Genomic DNA, 22,091 nt, shown 5'->3' with positions numbered 1-22,091 from the left:
CTGGTGTGTCCTGGAAACTCTGCAGTAGTTTCCGCCCAGAAGGGCTTTCTGCCTGGCACACGGACACCCTCCGGGTCTTCCCTCCGTCCCGCCCCTCTGAGCCCCAGGAAGCCCCCTCCCCTCCCCCGCAGAGGGAACTGGGCGGGCGAGAGGCTCAGGCTTGGGCGTGAGTGCGGAAGCTTCCAACCGCCCGACACGAGGTTATGACCAGCGCAGCCCAGCCTGCACCGAGGGGGTCGGCAAGACCAGCAGGGCCTTGGCGGTGGGGGGTGACTTCGAGCTCGAAGCCGGCGACAACACCTGCAACTCTAGGGAAAGCGAAGGCAGCCAGGGCTCACACAGGGTGCGGGTTCCTACTCGGGAAGCAAGCCTGAGGGGGGCCGACAGGCTGCTGACATGAAACCCTCTCCAGGAGGCCCGCCGGCTGAGTCACGGGTCAGACGGCGGCCGGACGCTGAGTCGGGCGGGAGGAGCTCTTTCTACGTGAGAGGCCTGAGAGCATCCCACGGAGCGGGCCCGAGGGGACGGCGGTGCTGACGGCCGTGCGTGTGCTCAGAGCACCTCCTGGTGAGGGCAGGACAGAGTCGGGGTTTACCACGACCGCAAGTGAGCAGGATGCCGCAGCGCACGTTCCGCAAGTAAGTTCTGCGACCGAATGGTGCTTTTCCAACACGGGCTGTGGTCACACCTTCACGTCTAAGCGACCCAGATCCCGAAGCCTCAAAGGCGCTGCTCAGACACGGTTTACTCAGTCTTCCGCTATTATTACCAGGAAACCAGGAGAGTTCTGCCCCTGCTGGCAGCGGGCGGGGCGCACGGAGGCGGCACGCCTGGAGCCAGCGTGCGGCTTGAGAGCGGGTCTCCCCCCTCCACCCCGTCCCCTCTCCAGGCGGGGCAGTGGGGCTGCTACCTGTCGCTTCCGGGCGGGGGTAGGAAGACTTGTCCTCACTTTCGTTGGGCTGGAGGTCATCCATGTTGATCTAGGCGGTCAAGGGAGAGAAGCAGCGCCCAGTTAGGCAGGGCCCACGGTTTTAGGGCCTCAGAGGGGCCTCGCAGCCCTCGCAGCCCCGCTCCCGTCCCAGCCGGGCTGCCGACGCAGAAGCACGCCTGCGTTGCTCTGCACTCGGCCCTCTGGAGCCCACGGGAAGCTGGCCGCCTCCTCCTCCCCGCGCCCCCGGCTTTGCCGTCCGCCCTCCCCGCCGCACCCACCGAGCTCCCCCCCAATCTCCACGGGCGCGGCAGCGGCCCAGCCCCTGGAGGCGCCCTCACCTTGGTGGCCGGCGGGGACTCTCCGGCGGCTGTGACGGATTTCAGCTCAATTTTTTCCTCCTTGGTCTCCTCCACCGCCGGCTTCTCCACCATCTCTTGTTTCTTCTCTGGGCTGGCAGTCCTGGCCCGTCAGCGGGAGAAAGCAGAAAGGGGTGTTGGCTGGAGGGCCGGGGACCCGCCCTGGGGTCTGCTGGGGGCCGGCTGCCTGGGCCTGTGTCCACCTGACTTGCAGGGCCCGTGCAGCTCTGTCACAAACGCCACTGGGCCTCGCCTGGCTCTGGCCTCGCCAGAAGGTTCCTGGAGAACTCTGCTCAGTGCCCAGCAGGTGCGTGGCCCAGGACAGTGATGGAGACAGTGTGGGGCCCTGGCTTGTCTTCTCCACCCCGGGGACGAGGAACAGAGTAGTGAGGAGGACCCACTCTTTCCGCTGGAACTGTGTTTCTCCTCTGAGTGGCCGCTTCCCCCTCCATCCTTTACTCCCCCCACAGGTCATGGCCTGTCTTCTCAGAACAGAGTCCCCAACTTCCCGGACAGGTGGGGAAACACAGCACCTTCCCAGAGACTGTGATTCACAACGGCCCCCGCTTAGAGCAACGCCTGGGGACAGGGAGAGGCCCCGCTTGCTCCAGGGAGCCCCCGTGCAGCCCCCTTCCAGGAGCGACGGCCTCTCCTCAGCACCCACGGGAGCGGCATTCCAGACCCAGGCCGGGGCCGGGGAGGCTCGGGGGTTACCTGGCCAGCTTCTTCCTCTCCTTCTCTTCTTCCTCCTCCTTCTGGGCAGAGGTGAGGCTCTCGGCATCTGCCAGGTTGTCCACAGCAATGGCCAAGAACACGTTCAGTAGGATATCTGTTTGTGTCCATTCTTAAAGAAAATGACCCTTGGCCTTGGGGTTTTCTGTGGGCACAGGGGGCAGGAGGGTGCAGACGTGCAGGGCTGGGGCTCCCCCGAGGGGCTCAGAGCCCCCTTCCCTCCCCCCCACTTCACTAGAGTCCCCAGGGTTCCTTGGGCTTGAGCACAGGCTGGAGCCGAAGAGGGAGGCAGGCAGCCAGGCCTCGCCGTCTAAGTGCCGGCTTTTGTTACTGCCTCCCGCAGACACGGCTGGCCGTGGCCGACACCGTAAGCAGCGCTGCCTCCCGCGGACCCAGCTGAGGGCGGGGGCTGCACCTGCTGAGGGGGTGGCTGCGGGCCCTGCCCACTCCTGCTGCGAGCCCCTCAGACAGAGGTCCCCGGGGGCCCAGCCAGCCCCAGTCAGAGTTTCCTCTCTGCGGGTCAGAGAACCGAGCCAGAGACGGTCCAGCTGAGAGGTGAACGCTTGTCAGGCGCCCCCTCCTCCCAGGCCCCGGGCGGCACCATTTTCCACCGGGAGGCCAGAGTCTTGTCCCAGGAGGCTCCCGGACGCCTCCCCCTCGGCCCACAAGGGCTGGGCTTGGCGTGGGCTGCCCGGTTAAGCCTCACCTGACCCGTCAGGTCGGAGGCACTGCTATCTGCACCCTGCTTCCTGGACACCGAGGTGGACAGCCTTGGGCTGGCCTGAGGCCGCTCGCTGGCACCCGTGTCCAGGCTTCTGGGATCTTACTTTAGACGGCCCTGCACGCAGCCTCAGGCGGTAGGGTGGGGAGAAGGGTGCCTGCGGCCTGGGACCAGAAACCTGCCCGTGGCCTGTGCAATCCTGCCTGTGACCAGCGTCCGGCAGAGTGGCTTCAGAGTGCGGGGACACTGGCCAGAGAGCAGGGCGAGAAGTGAAGGTCACTTTAGGGGCCGAGACCCTGTCCTCCCTCCACAGGGGCACTGGGCCAGGGCAGCGGGGGCCTGACGTCCGAGTCCCAGGGAGTGGCTGCCCAGCACAACACCAGGGGGCGCTGCTTGCTTGGCGTCGGCTGGGGATACACTCGTATCCGCAGCCCCAGGCCCAGGCGCCGGCCCCCCACCCAGAGCCGCCCGCACGGCTCAGGAGGTCTGGCTGGCTCGTGCTGCCAGCCTGCCTCTCCCTGCGGCCCCGCGGTCAGCCCTGCTGGGCGCCCTGGCATCGAAGGGCAGGTGAGGGTCGGGGTCAGGGGCAGGAGCAAAGGATACAGTTCCCACAGATGAAGAGGATGATGAAGTAAATACAGACTAGCATCCCTGGAAAAGAGGGGCCGCCATAAGCCATGATGCCATCATGCATCACCGAGTTCCAGTCCTCCCCGGTCAGGATCTGAATGACACAGCCCCGCAAGGGACACACGTTAGACCAGCAGCAGACCCGGAGCTCCTGCCCTGCCTGACTGCCTGCCCGCCCGCCCGCCCGCCTGCCCCGCGGCCTCACGTTGGCGCGGGCCTCCCTCTCCCCTCCTGCCCCCGGCTCTCCCCCCCGGGGCTCTGGGCCGTGGGCTCCAGGTCCGACCCTCTCCTTGGCCAGCGTGGGCGGCCCCAGCATAATTCTCTGAGTGGCTAAAAGGGCTCCCGGGCAACATACTCCCACCGCCCAGATACACCCGTGACGGCCGCTGTTGGCCGACCCTCGGGCTAAGGCATCAGGGCGAGCGTGCCCGCTGAGGGGACGCCGGCCCGCAGCGCTCCCCGAGCCCGGGGAGTCTGGGCACCGCCTTTAAGGTTTTGGCAACATCCACATAGTATTCCTTTTGCTCTGTAAATCAATCTGCTTTTACAGTTGAGTGCTACTTTAGCTTGGCCTGAAGCCACAATGCCTACACAGTCACAGGTCTGTGGCGGCTGTGTTTCCTAGGGGCCAGCGTGAGGTGGGGGGAGACCCCGCCACCCTCCCCTCCCCAGCAAGAGCGGGCCGCTGTCTTCTGCTTGTGTTCTGAGCTTCCATGTAAAATGTATTTGAATACAGGGTTCCACAGCCAAGAAAGGGTTCCTAAACCGCTTAATTGGGTCTTTTTCTCGGTGGCCCACCTGACAGCAGAATTCCGCGGGGGTTTGGGGAAGGCGGGCCGCAGACCCTCCTGGGCTTGGAGCCTCACGGCTGCCCTGGCCTGGCTCTGGCTGCCGGGAGGAGCGGCAGCTCCCCCTCCCCGCCCCTCCCCTGCCACCTGCCCTCGCTCTGGCCACAGCCCCGGCAGAGGAGCGCCCGTACCTGAAACACGGTGAGCAGGGACTGTGGAAAGTTGTCGAACGTGCTCCTGCGGGTCTGCATCTCGTCGAAGTTGAACTTCCCTCCGAAGAGCTGCATCCCCAGGAGGGAGAAGATGATGATGAAGAGGAAGAGCAGCAGCAGCAGGGAGGCAATGGAGCGCACCGAGTTCAGCAGGGACGCCACCAGGTTGCTCAGGGAGTTCCAGTACCTGGGGGCCAGTGGGCGGTCAGCGCGCTCACCTCCCCCTCCCAGACGCAGCCGCCGCCCCCTCCCGCTGCCCCCTGCCCCAGGACAGTGCGGTGGTGCGAGCTGGGCTGGCAAGCTCCCAACGCGAGTGTGAGTTAACCTGGGGTCCCAGGACCAGGAATGAGGAGAGAGGGGCCCGGGCTCAGGAGCCCGAGTTCCGACCCCGCCTGCACCTGCCTTTGGGCGAGTCGCTAAACCTCCCTTCCTTCTGAACAGCCCCCATCCGAAAAAACAGAGACAGCAGTGGCACAGGCTTTGCGACGTTACTGGGAGCATTCCACGGGATAATGGTCTTTAAAGAGCCCCCTGAGCGACGAAATGAAAAAGCAAGTGGCACCGCGTCAGCTGAAGAGAGGAAACCGTCAGCACAGTGAAAAGACAGCCTACAAGGTGTGCAAACCACGCAGCTGCTAGGGGCTAATGTCCTGTAAGCCAACAGCAAAACAAACGGAAGGCGGCCAAGTAACCCGTTAAAACAGGCCCAAGACCCGAACGGATTCTCCTGCAAACGAAACATACCAATGGCAGCGGGTACGTGGAAAGTGCTCAACGTCCTTGCTCAGCAGGGACCGCAAGTCAAAACCACGGCGAGCCTTCCCCTCACACCCGTCCCGACGGCCATCCCAGGAACGGCAAACGGTAGCAGGTGTGGGCGAGGACGTGGGGAGGAGCGAGCCCGCGCACGGCTGCTGGGGGCGCAACGGGGGCAGCCGCCGAGGAGACCGGGATGGAGGTTCCCCGGAAACCGCACATCCAGCCGCCACGGGACCCAGCAACTCCACTTCGGAGAAGACGCCCAGAGGACGTGCCCGCCGTGGCTTTATTCATAACCGCCGAGACGTGGAGGCAACCTGACCGTCCGTGGACGGATGAGTGGATAAAGAAAACGTGGCGCACACATCTGCGATGGGACGGCATCTGGCCGTAGTCACGAACTTTAACACACTGAGAAAAACGAAATCCACTGACACTGAAAAAGGGGGGGTGTGCTTCATGGAGGGTGCCAGACGGGCAACAGGAGTGAGTGAACCAGGGAGCGAATGAATGAGTGCTGGACCTAGGCAAGCGCCACGTTGCAGCAGTAAGTAATTCAGGTCCAGACCACCCCAGGTGAAAGGTGCTGGGGAGCAGGTGCCCACAGAACCCCGGTACCTCTGCACGGACTCCTCAGTTATCACAGAGGGAAGGGAGCCCTGACCGTGGGGGACTCTGGCAGACGCCCCTTGGCCACGTTCCTACACTTGGGGTCACTAATAACAGGACACACGATGCCGCGAACTTCCTGGTGTCATACGGCAGGAGCAGCTGACCTCTCTGTGTCTGTCTCCTCAGCCCCGCAGGACGAGGCCCTGGGAAGTGGAGTCACCCCCTCCAACGGCCCCGTCCAAGGTCCCGCAGACCCTGGGGGCCGGCCCCCTCGATGACTCTCAGCCGCGTGGCTCCAGCCGGCCTCCTCACTGTCCCCCTGCGTCCCCGCTGCTGGCCGGCCCAGCTCTGCTGTCTGCTGGGCTCCCCTCTTCGTCCCCTCAGGCCTCACTTAAGGTCCCCTCGCCACAGTGTCCTGGCCGCCACGCTGTCCCCAGCCGGCTTTTTATGTGCTCATCACGCCGGGACGGGGGTCCAGGGAGCGCCGCTGGTCTGCTCCGATCACCCCCTCCCAAAGGAGGTGACTGGGAGTGTCTCGTTGGATGAAGGAACGAGAGTTACTTAAGCGCGACGCTCTGGTGCTTACTGGGGCGAGGAGGCAAGGGGAGGGGGACGGGGTGACACAGACTCCAGTGTGTGTGCGGAGCAGGGCAGGGGCTCGCACACTGGCCTGAGTCCAACCCGCCTGCCCAAAGGTGAGGAATGGGTCTTGTTTGCCCCCCACCCGCCGATGTCATTTCTAACCCTGTGGCTTCCCTGGGTCTGGGGGGCAGGGTCTGAGGTTCCCGACCCTCCATCGCCAGACTACGTGCAAACCGTTACGTCCCAGGATTACACACTGGTGGCTCCCGCAGTGTGGGCGGTCGGGGCTGGGGGTGGGCAAACTGGGTGAGGGGGTCAAAGGTTCAAGCCCATAGCTATGAAATGCGAAGCCCAGCACGGTGACCACGGCTGACACGACTGCAACGCGCAAGGGAGCTGTTAGGAGAACCGATCTTGCAAAGCTCTCCTCACTGGAAAAGCACCGTAACTGTGTGACGTGACGGATGCTAACTGCTTACTGCGGCGACCACTCCACAACAAACACGAACATGGGATCAGAGTGCTGCTCCCCTGAAACTAACATAACGTCACACGTCAGTGGCAGTTGGCCCTCGAACAACGTGGGGGTTAGGGCGCCCACACCCCGCCTCCGGTGTTTGAAAACCCGAGTGTAACTCGACAGTCGGCCCCTCTAATCTGAGGTTGTGTGCCTGCAAATCCAGCCGGCCGCGGACCGTGTAGTCTGCAGTGTGGAAGGGTCTGCAGGGAAGTGGGGCCGCGCAGTTCAAACCCGAGTCGTTCAGGGACCATGTACGCCTCAGGTTTAAAAAAGGGAAAAGGGAAAAGCATCTACGACGCGTCAGTTTACCCCACAGAACAGGGCTGCCGTGCCTGTGAGACGCCCGGGGAGGGCTTCCCGAAGAGCCGTGTGTGCGTGCGTCCGCCCTGGGCTCAGAGCCAGGAGTGAGGGCGGGCGCCAGCCAGCAGCCTGACCCCAGCCCGCCGGCCACGGACGTGCCCGGGCCGAGGAGGTGCTGCCCCTGGACCAGCTGCGCTTCGGACAAACGGAAGCCGCAGTCGTGGCGCTGTGTGCGCTCAGCTCAGCCTCCTGCTGCTGCTCGTCCAGCAGGACGACGTGGAGGTCCCCGCTGCTGGCCTGCCACCCGCGCTTTGTCCCTGCGGAGCTGGGCTAACAGAGCAGAGCTGGTGCCAGTGGCCTGGCGTCAGGAGGGACCCAGCTCGCTGCACGGCCCATCCCTCACGTGCACCTGGGTGGGGGCCGTATGTTCTCCCTGAAGGGCCGGGTGGGCATGGTGCTGGGATGCCAGGGCAAAGACACGGAGGGGCCCAGAGGAGGCGGCCCGGGTCCGGGGGGGTTGGAGGTGCCTGGGGCAGCCTCCGGCAGGGTGACGGGAGGGACCGTTCAAACAAAGCGGCCGGTGTCCCTGCGCACCCTCAGACTCTCCTCCCTGACGCCAGTCAGTCCTGACGGCTTGGCCTCGTGTCGGACGAAGCCCCGTGTCCCAGAATCTCTCTCCTTTCAGAAAGCTCAGCCGGGGGTGAGCTGCAGGGGTTAACGGCAGAGTCGCCGCCAGCAGAGGCTTTTGTCCTAAATGACTCTAACTGAAACACACACTCACTCACCAAGAAAGCAAGCGCTTTGAGGAGAAGCGCGCACCAGCAGATCAAAGGAGTTAGCGTCTCCGACCTCCTAGAGAAACCAGGAGCACGGAGCCCCCTCCTCGCAGTGACGCCCGTGTGCGTCCCCGGACACAGAGGAGTCCTCCAGCGTCGCGGGTCTCAGCCCCCAAGCACAGCCGGCTCTGAGATGGCCCTCCCTCCCCCAAGTCGTGCGGGGTCAAGTCCTCGGTCAGTTCTCCACGTCTCCGGCCCCCTCTCGCCCAAGTGTTCCCCACCCCGCCACCCCTCCACCTGCGGCAGGTGCGCACGGGGGCTTTCCCTGCCAGGTTCTTTGTTCCCTAAACTCTCCGGCTTCACCTTGGCCCCCTCCCCTCTGCCGCGGGGTCCAGGTACCAACGCTGCTCAGGGACCTTTATCTGCATCCTGCTCCCTGCTCTGTCCGCCTCGGGCTCTCTGCCTTCTCCTGAGGGTGGAAAAGGCCCCGGCCTTGCGTGAACCGGAACATTCATCTTGTGAACTTTTGCTTCAAAGAGCTCAGGGCCGCCCTCTGTGCTCTGGGTACAGAGCAGAGCCCCGAGCCTGCTATAAATAAAAGATCTTCAAAGTGCCGGCGCCCACAGCTCTGGGGCGCTTTGCAAATGCTCCGTCCCACCGCCTCTCAGCTCCAGAGAGGTCATCACTAAATTTATATCTGTCCCAACGGTGCTGCCTGAGGAGCAGGAAGGAGCCCGCCCAGCCTGGGGGAGCTGATCTGTTACAGTGCTGGACCACCTCACAGCAGACGTCGTGCGGGGAGTCTGTGGCGGGGCCGAGGGCGGAAGTGGTGGGGGCCGAGGGTCAGGTGAGGTGGCCTGGGGAAGCAGGCAGTTCACTCGTGGGGGAGGCCAGCCTCTCTGGGGTGGGAGCCTGAGGACCAGGCCAGTCCGGTCCTGTCGGATTCAGCAGAGCCTGGAGGGACGCCGGGAGGCCGCACTGGCCGTTAGCTGGGCTGCGGACTCTAGAGTCAGGGTCCGGGGGCCTGCCAGCTTAGTCCCGGCTCCATTCTAGGCCCGGGCCCCACACTTCACGTTTCCTACTCTAGAGTCAAACCCCGCCCAGATAACAAATCCAAGGGCCGGTCTTCCCAGTCTGCTCGGAGGCCCCGGTCACGCGGGAGACAGAACCCGCACGGGGACACGAGCCGGTCGTGCTGGCAGGCGGCCTGGCCTTGGCCTGGGCACTTGGCAGGCCTGTCCCTGAGCTTTGGGGTGACATGGCTGCTCAGAGCCCCCTAGTCGGCTGGTGGTTGTGTCGGGGAGCACGAGGTAGTCCCCACCTGTCTTCCTAATCCCCGAGAACAGGCAGCCTCCTGGCCCACAGCCGGCCTGCCGGCTCTGGGGTCTGAGCCATGGGAACCTTGTTAATAACGTCCCCAAGTGAGCTCGGAGCCTCCCTGGGGCCCTGAGAGGGTGGGGGTGGCAGGTGGGGGTGGCTCTGAGGCTCCCCCAGACTCTAGCAGGGACATGGGACGTTCAGAGTCTGCAGGGCTTGCAAAAGGCCAGGGCCTCGGGGTATGGGGCCCGGGTGCTCACGCTCACCAGGGGTCGGTCTGTGCAGAGTGGGGGGCCCCCACCTCAGGGTCTGGGGAGGGAGCCGCGGCAGAGGAGTGCTGGAGAAAGAGAAGGACGGAAGGTTTAAGAGGGGACGCAGCAGGGCTGCGGGGACTCGGCGTGCTCGCAAACCAGCACTGTGAGAATGGGACTTCCGCTCCCCGCGGAGTGCGCGTCAGGGCGGCTGACCGAGGGCAAACCGGGCACCGAGACCAGACAACACGAGGGCCCATGAGCCTCAGAGCATGAGGAGGGGCCCGTCCACCACGGCTGCAAGGCCCGGGGCCACCTACCCACAGAGAACAAAGCCGTGGCCGCATGCGCCCCTGCGTTCTCGGGAGGCTCCCGGCCTTCCTGCCCTGCGACCCCCGCCCACAGCCCTGTGAGCGCTCAGCCAACAACCCGCACCGTCTGGTGCGGGGCTCCCAGTCTTTTTTTAAAAAATGAGACCCACAGGACGGGTGATCCTTATATACAGTGTGCTCCCCCTGTATGCTCAGATTTTGACAAAATGCCGGAAACTCTAAGTAGGCTCATTGTCCTCATACACCGCAGACTTCTGCCCGCCGGCTCCTGCCCATCACAGAGCACTGGGACCCAGCGTGAGGGCGTCATGACAACGACACTGCATTTCCTTGCATTTAGTTTTTTAAAAAGAAACCATTTGTCAATTCTGGTATTTTAGCTCCTGGCAATTACCCACCACGCAGTGTTCAGCGGGTCTGGGTGCGTGGAAGTGCCATGAGGCCACAGCTGAGACCGCTGATCTGGGCCGGTGTGCCCCGGCTCTTCCAGCCCAGGCCCGAGTGAGGGGAGGGCGGCCGGGCTGCAGGAGGCCCCGCGTCCAGTGTCCTCGGTCTCTGTCTGGCGTTGACGGAACCGCTCTTCAGGTGTCCCAGGCGTGCAGGAACTCATAAAACGAAAATTAGTTCTGAACCTCACTGGGTTCCTATTAGCTCTTTATCGCATGAGTTTTCTCAGGCAAGAGCCACCAGAAGTCCAGTCTTCACGTGGTGGGGCCTCCAGGACGGAGGAGAGAGAAGATGAACGAATCAAAGTTTCTACTTTAATGTGAACGTTCGTGGTTTTAGACAAGACAGTGGGCCAAGGGCAGAGCAGAGATTAGGCCTGAGTTTCTCCAAGGGAGGCCATTGGGCCACCAGCTCGGACGGAGCTCCCTGGCAGTGTCCGGGGAAATCTCGAGGGTGGGGGTCCCCAACACACGCTGCAAGGGGTTCAGCGGGGTTCGAGAATCACAGTCGCTGGTCCAGGAAACACGGCGAAACCAGCAGCAGCCGGACGTCGCACCGTTCTCTCCGAGCGGTTTTACGAGAGGGAGGGACAGACTCGTCTGACGGAAGGGCCAGGCGCAGACGGCCTGTCTCAGGGGACCACCGCGTCCGTTCCCAGCCTATTTTAGGCACTTTCTTGGTCACTGGAATGTACTGGAGACCAGGTTCGGAGGGGGCACGGATCCCCCCACAGCCAGGCTCTGTTCTTTTCCAAAAGCCCCCAGAGGGTTCGGACAGAGACTGGAAAACAGGAAGACGGCCTTTGCCAAAGTAACTTCCAATTAGATAATGAAATTATTCTGTTTACAGGCTTTGTAGAGCTCTGGAAAGACCACTAACCCTCCTCGCGGAGGGGCTGTGGGAAGCTCTCCGACAAAGACAGATTTAAAAATGGTTTCTTGGCAGTAGTTTCGGGTCAGAAATAGACAAATTGCTGATGAAAAACAGAATGAGTGTTAAATCTCTTCAAGATGCGATGACAGTGTCCAGGAGCAAGAATTCTTTTCTATAAGAATTTAAGAAACAAAAACAAAGCTCCAAACACAGGGGCTTTTGAGGACGACTTAAGAGGCACTAGAAACTCTAAATTAAAAGTAGCTTTTGCAGGACTCCAGGAGGAGAGAGTGGGGCTGCTGAATTCTCTGATGACGAGAATCAGTAAAAATCCCGCGTCCTGTCTGGAGGTCCAGATGCCCACCCTGCCGTCCCGATCACGGTGAAGGGCAGGGAACCTCGCAAGTGCAGCGTTACCCCCGAGCAGTCTTTCGACCCCAGGCGAGCGACTGAACTCGCTAAGCCACAGTTCGCTCCTCTGCAAGTGGGAGTGGTGGTGGCAGCACCCCGTCCTCACCTCTCCCGCAGGTCACCGCAGGGCCAACGGAGCGGGCGAGGCGGCGCTGGGGTCACGCCCTGGCACGGAGCTCACGCTCCTCCTTCTCCGACTTTCATTGTGGGCGGAGGGTTTTCCGTGGGTCACGATGCCCAGGACACCCAGGAAGAGCTCTTCTTTGGGGGAGGAGTTGTCACCCCAGAGTGTCAAACGGGGGGTTTAAACCCTGCGTGTCCTGTGAGTCTGCCTGCTGACATTAAGCCTTCCCCAGGGAGGCTCTCCGGTCCCCAGTTTCCCACTGCAGGTGCCCCCTGCCCATGTCGCCAGCTCATTTCATTCTCTCTTAGAGTTTCCTTTAATTGTCTCCCATGAAGGGACTCCATCTCCCCCGCCAGACCGTCCTCTTCTCCGGGGTTCAGGCTGCTCCATGCAGCCTGTTTTCCTGCCTCGAAGCCGGACACAGTGTGCACTCGGCAGACGAGCAAATACAGGCAGAGGGAGTGCGTGTCGACCGTGAGCGCCTCCCCGCCTCTTCCGTCTCCTGGTGATGACAGCAGTTACACTCAGTCACCGCAGACGCTCCGCGGCCCAGGGTCCCCTGTGCCTGGAGCTGAACTGGACTCTCCAAACGCCTTTTCTCGCCTGACCCTTGACCACACCCTGGGAACAGGCGTGTGCAGGGCAGGGGGTGCTGGGGGAGCTGGGAGGAGGACAGGAACAGCCGGGGTCCCCTGCACCCCAAAGCCCCCAGTCAAGCTGACAGCACCCTGAGCAGGACGGTGAACTCCAGGGCCGGGCACGGACGACACCAGCCCACCCCCTTCCCCGCTCAGGGACCACCGAGGGGTCCAGTCCCCACTCTCAGACTCGGGCGAGGAGGCTGGTCCTCCGGGGCAGTTTGAACCCCTCCCCCTGGTGTTTCTGCCTTGTCCCCCCAAAATGACCACACGCCACAGGGAGAGACACACATTGTCCTGCGACTCAGACACACGTCTCAAAGGCTTCTACTGCCTACGTTCAGGTGGGGCGCTCTGGTGCTTTCTGGTCTATGTCACTCTTTCGTTAGAAATGAGAACGTGGAGAAACTGGAAGGCTCCGGCATCACCAGAGGGGATGCAAAACGGTCCGGTCTCTTTGGAAAGCGGTGACGCTTCCTCGGAATCCTAACTCTACAAATCTCGAAAGACCTAGAAGCCTGCTCCGAGGCAGGTATCAGAGAGACGTGGAAACACACATCCCCACAGACCCTGAGCGCAGATGCCTCCTGGCGGCGTCGCTCACGGGAGCCGAAGGCAGAAGTCCACCCAGCGCCCACCAGCGGACGGACGAGTAAACAAGACACTGTCCAGACCCGTATAACGCAACACGGCTCGGCCACAAAAAGGGATGTGGTGCTGATCCGCGCAGGACATGGGGGGAACGTGAAACCAGCACGCCAGGCGAGAGGAACAAGTCCCGAGACACGGCCGAGGGCGCGCCTCCGCTGATGGGACTGTCCAGGGCGGGCGGGTCTGAGGGGGCCGGTGGCCGCACGGGGGGGGGGTCTCCTGTGGGGATGGAAATGTTCTAAAACTAGATTGCGGTGATGGCTGCAACCCGTGAATATGTGAAAAAAGTCACTGAATTGTGCTTTTTAAAACGGTGGGTTATAGAATGTGTGAACTGCATCTCAACAAAGCTGCTTAGGAATGATGAATGTGACACAGCACACCGACTTCACCGCCCAGAGCGGGGCGCAGCAGCCAGAGGTGCCGGTCCTGGAGGGTGTGTCTGCTCCCCACCCCTCCTGTCCTCGTCCTGAGGATCGCCGGGTGCCCAGGAGACTCGGGGAGACCATGGCCTCGGGGGGACGGGGGTGGGCGGAGGGCACCGTCGAGGAATCGTGCCTGCGTTTGTCATGGTTCTGTCTCTAGCAGCCGGGCGGCCGGAGAATGGAGTCACTGCTGAACTTCCAGGAGTGCCTGGAAGAGCTGACAGCCCCTTGCCCCGTCCCCTCCCTTCTCCGGCCCTGAACTCAAATGTGGGGGCTTGGCCTCCGGAAGCCACCTGTGACCTTGTGGGAGAGGGGCCTGGGAAGCAGAGGACAGAGGCGGCCACGCCTGGGCTTCCTTCACACCAGGAGCAAACCCCGAGGCCGCTCACGCGTGGGCCGCCTCAAGACACGCGGGAGCCCAGGACAGACCCCCACCCGCCCCGCCAAGTGGCCCACGTACCTCGTGATCTTAAATATGCGCAGGAGGCGGACGCATCTCAGCACGGAGATGCCCAGTGGGGACATGACCTTGGTCTCCACCAGGATGGTCTCCAGGATGCCGCCGCACACGATGAAGCAGTCGAAACGGTTGAAGAGCGACACGAAGTAGGCCTGCAGCCCCAGGCTGTACATCTTGAGCAGCATCTCGGCCGTGAAGAGGGCCAGCAGGGCCTTGTTGGCCGTGTCTGTGGGGACCGCACACGAGGGCAGGGGGCGCCATGAGGGTTGGGCTCGCCGCCACACGCTTCCCTCCAGTGGAGCCGGCGGGAGAGGGTGCACAGCAGTGTCCCCCGGCCCCCACCTCGGCCCCTCCCCTGGCCCGCTCCTCACGGTGGCTCTGCCGGCCGGCTGGCTGGCGTGGCCCCCATTTTGCAGAGAAGAGAGGTTTGAGGGCTGAGCTGTCTGCCCAAACCGATCAGCCCAGAGTGGGAGGGAGCCAGGGCCCGAGTCTGCCCAGGTTCTGGGAGACACCTCCACATCCGGGCCATGGCCGCCTGACACCCAGGGTCCGAGCCAAGGCTCTGGCCAGTGGGATCCCTTCTGGGGCCCAGGGAAGGGTGGTGGGACCGACCGCTGTCCAGGACTTCCTGGTGCCTTTTTTGTTTTTAAGATGGAATACAAAGTTTAGCCTTTTTACCGCATGAAACTAAAACTGGGAAAGGTAGGGGACTGAGGGGGCTTGGGAGATGCCCCTCCCCAGCTCCTGGGTAATGACACCTCGCTTCCTCCCGAGCACGTGTCGGCCCCGCCGCCCACTCCCTGCCCTCATGCTCGCCCCCTACCCCGGTCCAAGTTCGGCCAAGCACACCAGAGACTGTGCCCCGGCCGCAGGGACTGAACGTCCCACTGGGGCAGCTCGCAGCCATGGATCTCACAGGGCCAAACGCTGCAGCTTTGTCCGTGTCCCGGGACCCAGCAGTGACCGTCGGGGCAGGCAGAAGGTGTGGGCCCGGCCAGGGGACCCCGTCTGTCTACAGCGAGCGTGTGTTTTAGCAGCTCAAGAGCTGCCAGGCCCTCGGTGTCTCCGGCCCCGTGACCAGGGCTGGGCCAGGCCGAGCAGAGCGGGCCGGCTGGGGCTGCCCCTCACCTTGGACCTCCGTGAGCCAGTGGGGCTGGTTGTAGTGCTCGGAGGCGATGGTGAGCGTGTTGAGGAACACCAGGAAGATGACCAGCCAGTAGAAGATGCTCGACTTCACGGCCGCACGGCATTTCCTCCTGCAGAACCGGTTCCATCGGCGCCAGTAGCGGCTGGAGAGGGGCAGGGAGGTGGTGTGAGATTCAGGCCCCCAGCCCGGAGCGCACCGCACTGGCCGCCTCTCTCCCCTGAGCCTGCATCACAGGCTCCCCGCGCAGCCTGTGGTGGGCAGACGAGCCTTCACCAGGGTCGCCCGCTCACCGCTCGGCTGTGTGGACGTGGGGTGTCCCTGCTCCGCCGGGACCTTGGCCCTCTCGTCTGGGACCAGCCCCCAGCCTCGTCGGGGTCTGGCCTAGAGCTGAAGGGAGGCATCTGCATTTCACAAGAACAGTCTCCCTCGAGGGAGCGCTGCGCTTGTCAGGAGCGTCACAGTGTGGCCGCGGCGTCAGCACGAGGGACCGTGGCCATGTGTGAAGGCACCTCTCAGGCCTTCTCCCTGACTCTCTAAAGAGCTCTGCAAAGCTGGGGTTGTCCTGACTTTCAGGCGGACACGGAGGGCCCTGGGGGTCGGGCACCTGGACAGGCCCCAGCCTGGGGCCGAGCCCAGGGGGGCTCCCAGCCCGGCCCGCACCCTCCTCCAGCTGCTCTGGGTTAGAGGCTTCCCTGGGTGATTGTCCAGCCTGGCCGTGCAGAGAATTTCCTGGGGTAACGTTAGAAAAATAACGAAACGCCCACCAGTACTCAGGCCCCGGCCCAAACCAGTTAAATCTGACTGTCTGGGGGTCGGGCCACGCCGAAAACCCGGGAAATGCCCTCGGTGCTCAGTCACGTCCCCCCGTGGCTTTCCAGTGTCCCTGAGGGCGCCCAGCGTTAAGCTGGATGGTCCCAAGGAGCACCTGTACTCTACAACTCTGCGACGGAGGGGTCTGTGGCTTGTCCTCTGACCAACACGGTGCAAGGGGGGAAGGACGGGGGAAGGAGAGGGTGCCGGGGAGACGCCAGGGCCCCGCCGGGCACTCAGGAGGGGACCTGGTTCTAGAAAGCCAAACCACCAACAGAAACAGCCGCTTTGTCAGCGTCCAGGCGGGGACCGTACGGGGAACATTTGGTCAGCCGTCGGGGTGAAGGTGACGAAGGCACGGCTTTAGTGACAGAGAGAGGACACATATTGACCCCGATTTCGGAGGCAGAATCAGCAGGCCTTGACCCCGACCGCGAGTGCAGAGTGAGGGAGGAAGGCGTGGCGGGGCCGCCAAGGGTCTCGGCTGGGAGGGGCCCCCTTGACAGACAGGGGCGCAGACCAGAAAGGGGGGCGGTGCTGGGGCCGAGAGGGCGCCCTGCGCAGGGTGGGGGGCTTGGCCTGGGAGATGCCCTGAGGTCCTCGTAGTTTGGGCCTGTAGGGACCCCCACTGGGCTGCCAGGGGCAGAACCACGGCGTGGGGACAGGAGGTGGGAGGGGAGACGCCGGCACAGTCCTGCGTGCCTGCCTCCACGCGCGCACGCCGCTCCAGCTTCCGGGGCTGCAGACCCTGGCCTTGTGCGTCCTCCACCCGCCCTGACGGCCTTCAGGAGGGCTTGGCTTTATTCCCTCCCTACGGCCCGTGGGAAATCAAGCTGCCACAACCTTGCTGACGCCTGTCCTGAGATGAGGAGCTGAGGAGCACATCCAGGTCCTCCCCAGAGCTGTGGGAGGGAAGAAGGGACCGGCGGGTCGACCTGACCCCCCGCCACTGGTGCAGCGGGCAGGCACCCCCAGAGAGCCCCGAACCCTGCAGGGGACCCTTGCTGCCACCTGGGGGAAATCCACTGCACGGGGAAGAAACGCCTGGGGGTCAGAAAATTACGGTTTCCAAACGCACCGTGGGGGCCCCGTCCTCCAGACACACCGCCGGGTGCGAGAGTGAGGACGGGGGTGGGGGAGCGGGACCAGGGCCGGGGGCCGTCCGTGTGGGCAGCCTCCGGAGGGGCTGGGCCTCGGGTCTGGGAACCTGCTCTCGCCAGGGCGACGGTGGTTAGTGATGACGTAGGGACATTTGGGAAGACTTTTTTCCCGCAGAAAAATGAATTTTCAGGACAAACTTACATCGGGTCTTAAATAGCTTACATTGTAGTTGCAGAGAATGTGTTTTCACCAGAGACCATCCATCTCCTTTACAGAAATCGCTGGTAACCGTGACTCAGCCCAAAGGGGCCAAGCCTGCCTTCTTCCGTGGTTTGGAGGCACTGACTCCAGCTCCGTTTGGGGCCCAGAGCCTGGTCCTGCTCTGCTTCCCCCGGGGGCACTGGGTGTGGGGCTCGGGGCTCAGGCCTGGCCGGGGGTCTGCAGGGCTGGGCCCCCGCAGGGCGGCTGTGGAAACCAGCCGCCCGGGGAGCCGCGTGCCCTGGGGTGGGTGTGGAGTAATTACTGCCCGGAGAAAGTATTCAGAGGTAACTACACACCTCCTGCCCTCACAACGCAGCCCCGCTTGAGCCGACTCCCCAGCAATGCTTCCTACCGCACGACGACTGTGACGGCTTCTCAGAACGTGTACGTTTACTTGTGTGTTTACGGGTGCACGGAGGATACAGAAGTTCAATGATAAAGCAGGGAGGGAACTCTGCTTGATGTTCACGCTCCCTCCACACTCGCTGGGGACCCACTCACCCTGGAAACAGAGCTTCCCGGACGTGGCCCTGGGCGAGGAGGGAGGGCGGGACGTGTCCCCTGGGCTGCCTTGGGAGCGCCCTGCTCCCTCACCCCACGTGCACCTGGCCTCTTCCCCGCCCTGGGCCTGCTCCTGCCACCTGTCCACCGACACGACTGCCCCCGCCATCAGGACCTCCCCGCCCAGGTCCTTTAGGGCCTTGGGCTCAGCTGGAGGCCAGCTTCCCCAGGCTGCACTGTTCCAGCCGCCCCGGTCTCGGCACACTCACTGTCTGCATCACTGCCTTAGCTACACGTTCAAGAAATATGTATTAAGGGTCTACCAGGGGCCAGGTACCACTGAGTCTGTCTGTGTGACACTCACAAGGGTGATACGGACACTGGAGGGCGTTCTGGGGGGTGCTTAGTGCCAGCAGGCTTAGTGGAGGTGCCTCGGGGCGCAGGGCAGGGCGCCCAGCCAGCACGGCTCCCCGAGGAAGGGACATCCCGCTCCCTGTGTCAGCATCCCTGTTCCAGGGCTCTTGCCTCTCCACTCAGCTCACAAGGTCCTGAGGGAGAGGGGCTGTGTCCCGCCCTTTGTGAGGGACCCGTCACCCGCAGCACTCAGGGGGGCACAGGGCGGGCGAGCTGGGAGGGCACCAGAGACAGGCCCTACACACACCCACTCACTCCCGGCTGCAGACGAGGCTCAGGAGCCCCAGCCGGCCAGCGGCCAGGGATGGGGTCGGGAGAGGCGAGGGCGGTGCCTGAGAGAGCCTGCCTGGCCCCGGACCCCTGGCGCGCCGCTGGAACAGCGGACAGCACGGCAGGGCGGCCGCCGGGCTCCTCCGGCCGCTAGAGCAGCTGCCCGTCTCCCCTTTCACAAGGCTGAGAGTAAGCAACCGGAAAGCATTGCACTGACTTGCTTTATGCAAAAGTAGCTTAACAAATGGGGTGCTAGAGGCTGGGGCAACCTGGGTGTGTGCCCTACTGCGGGCAGGCCTCCCAGCTGCAGACCCCCGTGGGCTCACGCCAACTCCGTGGAGTCCAGGTCCGAAGCCCGACGCCTGTCTGACCAGTCCCTTCAAGCCGCGGAAGACGGCAGGACCGCTTGCTCGTGGCTGTTCAGAGCCTCTTCTGAGCCCCCGATGCCGCGAAATTCCTTGATGTCTCTAATTCCTCGAGACGGAGGCTTGGCTGACCAGGGGGACAGCCGCACGCTACGCCCGCTGGTGGCCCAAGTTTCCCTGACACCTCTCTTCTAATACTTCTTCAAAAGCCCTGTGACTTTGCAGCGCCCCGTCTGGCCAGCGGAACGGGCCAGTTTGAAGCTCAGATTCTAGCATCTCAACTACTGTTTCAGCCTGTGTTTTCTCCAACTCCCACGTTAGATTATCTGTGGGAGTAAAACAGGTTCTTCACTGTCTGCGAGGTTACTGTTTCTTCTTTTTGGCAGGGGAGGTGATTAGGTTTAGGTATCTATTCATTCTCAGAGGTGGCGCTGGGGACTGAACCCAGGACCTCGTGCGCGCCAAGCGTGCGCTCTGCCCCTGAGCTACGCCCTCCCCCCTTACGAGGGGCTCCTGAGCTGCAAAATTCTCCCTCCCTTTCCCCGGTGTGAGTGGGCTCTCTCCTGTTCCATCATCAGACAGGCAGAGGGGTGAGAGTGCCCAGGGTCGACCTTGATCGTCTTGATGGCATTCCCAATCCATCCCGTCTTTGATTCTCCCTAAACAGACACCGTCAGTGACCCACGGGGTGTGGACAAGGTGGCTGCCATCTGACCCTCTACCGGCACACTGTCCAGCGCGGGAGCCACCGGCCACACGGGGCTACGGAGCACCAGGATGCGGCCGGTCCAAGCTGAGACGTGCAGTCAGTGCAAAAAGCACGCTGCCTTGCAAAGACTCGGTCAAAACATGAGCGTAGACCACCCCGTTCATTTTCTAAATATTAACCATATACGTTAGAACGTTCAGACCCGTTGGGTTAAACAAGCTGTATTAAGATTAATTTCACCTGTTCCTTGGTACGTTTTGAACGTGGCTGCTAGAAAGTTTTAAGAAGAGTGCATGTGGCCAGTTTTGTTTCTACTCCACACCCCAGACACACGGCTCCGCGGCCGTGCGTGGGCCACGTGGCCCCGGACCGCTCGCAGCCCAGCATCCTCCTCTGGACACGGGTTTACTGACGGTGCCCGCCGAGCAGCACTAGCCTTTGGGGACGAGCACAGGGCCTGCCCTCCGCACTTCTGTGTCCGAGAAGGAGCCGCAGCGGAGGGCGCCCTTCCCAGAGGCCGATCTGGTACCCGCGGGCGGGGGCAGCAGAGTCCCGGGCCTGGGGGACCCCGCCCCCTCCTCTTCACGAGCACAGTTTACAGCCTAGACACCCCGGTCTCCCGGGCCATCCCGCACTGCAGACGCCGCACGAGCCCGGGGCGGCTCCCCTGCCCTCCGAGCGCCGGCTCACTCGCTCACGCGCCCGCACGTTCCTTCACGCCGCACTCACGGTCGCGGGACGAGGAGGATGCTTTGGGGGCGTTCTCAAGGTAGTTCTACCCCCCTTGACTCTCTCACTGGGTGGGGGTGGGGGCTCTGGAACTGTCCGCGGCGCGACGTGCTTTCTCGGCTTTGGCTGTAAGGCGGAAACTTCGTCTGAGGCCGTGTTTGGCCTGCTGTCTCCCCGGGGCAGGACAATCGTCCAGTCCTCCGTTCACTGAGTATTTATTAGGCCCCTACTGGGTACACGCCACTTCTCCAGACGCCGGAGAGAGGGCAGCGAGAGGGACGGCTGTTTCTCGGGCCCTCCCCCCGTAACGACAGCTGGGCCGGGGAGACTCCCCCCAGGCTTTCTCGGCTGGAGAGGAAGGGAGAGGAAGAGGAAGGGGGAACCCGCATCTTCCAGTCCCAGCGGAACACGGGGGCAGAGGTGACAGCAGGAGATGAGAAAGACAGACACCAGTGTCCTCACTCCCAGGCCGGGCACCAAGCTTCGGAAATGCCTGGACAGCGGGGGCGGGGGTGCTGCCTCTCCTGGGAGTAGCACGGGGTCTACGACCCTGGGGGACCCAGCCTTCGGCCGAGAGCTTACTCAGGCTGGTGCGGAAGTGATGGGTGGCAGGGGGCAGGCGGGATCCTGGGTCCCTGGGCCCATCCGTGGAGGACTGGGTGTCCGTGCCCTCAGAGAGCCGGGGGCCAGGGACCAGAGGCGACCATTTCAAGATCAGAGGCAAACAGAGGGGCCCAGGACTGTGCTGGCAGGGCCCTGACCGGATGGCCCCTCTCAGGCCCCCGATCAGAGGTGTGAGCAGAGGACGCGGGGACCCCAGGGCCGGTCCTCACTGAGCTCTGTGTACTTTCAGGGTCTTGAAGTCCCAGCCCTGCACCCCCGCCCTGGAGAGGATCAGCTGGACTGAAATCAGTGTTATTTATGCTCCTGCTGTGCAGGAGGTGAGGCCGGGGAAGCAAGATCAGCCATGAAGCAGAAACAGCCACCACTCCTGGGCACACGCGGGCTCTGTGGGCGTCCGTTCACAGCCCACTCCGCACTCATCCGTCCCACGCACGCGGGCGGCCAGCCTGCCCCTGGCCGGGCACTGAGCTGGGCTCCCTGCAAGCTGTCCCTCAAGGCACACAGGGACGCCCGGCGAGGAAGGCGACAGAGGTACAAGCCAGGCGGGGACGGAGGGGCACTGGCGGAAGGTGCTGAGACGCGGTAACATCTCAGGTCCTCGACAGGAGCTTGAGTTCTCCAGAGGGAGGCGTGGGGACCCAGGGACAGAGGCAGAGAAGGGCCCCATGCAATGCCTCGAAGTGCGAGAGACCAGGGCACGACCCGGGGCTGCGGGGAGTCCGTGTGGTTGGAACCACGGGACGTGTGGGCGGCGGGGCTGGCAGGGCAGACGGGGCGGGAGAGCTGGGTCCCCAGAAGGTTCCGGAGCAGCAGTGTCAGACCCCACGTGCCCCCACCTCACATGCTCCACAAATGTGGAGTGGCCGAGAGCAGCCAGTGACCACACTGGACGTCACCTTGTAAGGGAGGGACACACACGACGTTCCACAGCCTCCGAGGCCCGGGGCTGCTCACGTCCTGATGCTCAGACTCAACAATTAGCCTGGTCTGATCCCTGAGCCGCCTTCTGACAGCCGTGAGGAACAGAAGCAGCGCCTCCAAAGGACCCCTCGCTCAGCCCCCCGCCAGGTCAATACCCTGAGCCCTGGGCTGGACGTGGAGCCGGTGGCTGCAGGAAGGGAGGGCGGCGTGCATCTCACTCACCTGAACTTGGACTTGGAGATCCGGTGGCTGAAAGGGAAAAAGGACATGTCACCAAACAATACACATCTCCCTCTGTGTCTCAGACGCTCCCGGGGCGCCACGTGGGGGCTGGGTGGACGGGGCGTGACCTGCACTTTGGAGAGAGAACCCCGCTCGTCGGCACCTCCCA

The 22,091-nt window shown here is 63.3% G+C and overlaps 1 protein-coding gene across 3 annotated transcripts in view; it reads right to left on the bottom strand.

The window, feature by feature from the left end:
• CACNA1C (calcium voltage-gated channel subunit alpha1 C) overlaps positions 1–22,091 on the bottom strand; it is a 360,468-nt gene that overhangs the window by 65,864 nt on the left and 272,513 nt on the right. For all 3 annotated transcript variants that reach the window (XM_072954550.1, XM_072954552.1, XM_072954551.1), the window contains exons 11-18: positions 21,923–21,949; positions 14,977–15,137; positions 13,849–14,074; positions 4,350–4,557; positions 3,344–3,464; positions 2,002–2,116; positions 1,270–1,390; positions 911–980 (exon numbers count right to left, since the gene is read on the bottom strand). In XM_072954550.1, the coding sequence (XP_072810651.1) occupies positions 911–980; positions 1,270–1,390; positions 2,002–2,116; positions 3,344–3,464; positions 4,350–4,557; positions 13,849–14,074; positions 14,977–15,137; positions 21,923–21,949 (1,049 nt within the window). The remainder of the gene's footprint in view (positions 1–910; positions 981–1,269; positions 1,391–2,001; positions 2,117–3,343; positions 3,465–4,349; positions 4,558–13,848; positions 14,075–14,976; positions 15,138–21,922; positions 21,950–22,091) is intronic.

This window comes from Vicugna pacos, chromosome 34, assembly GCF_048564905.1.
Source record: "Vicugna pacos chromosome 34, VicPac4, whole genome shotgun sequence".
Classification (NCBI taxonomy): domain Eukaryota; kingdom Metazoa; phylum Chordata; class Mammalia; order Artiodactyla; family Camelidae; genus Vicugna; species Vicugna pacos.
Note: the sequence above shows the minus strand (reverse complement) of the source record. Positions and strands in the feature narration are given on the sequence as shown.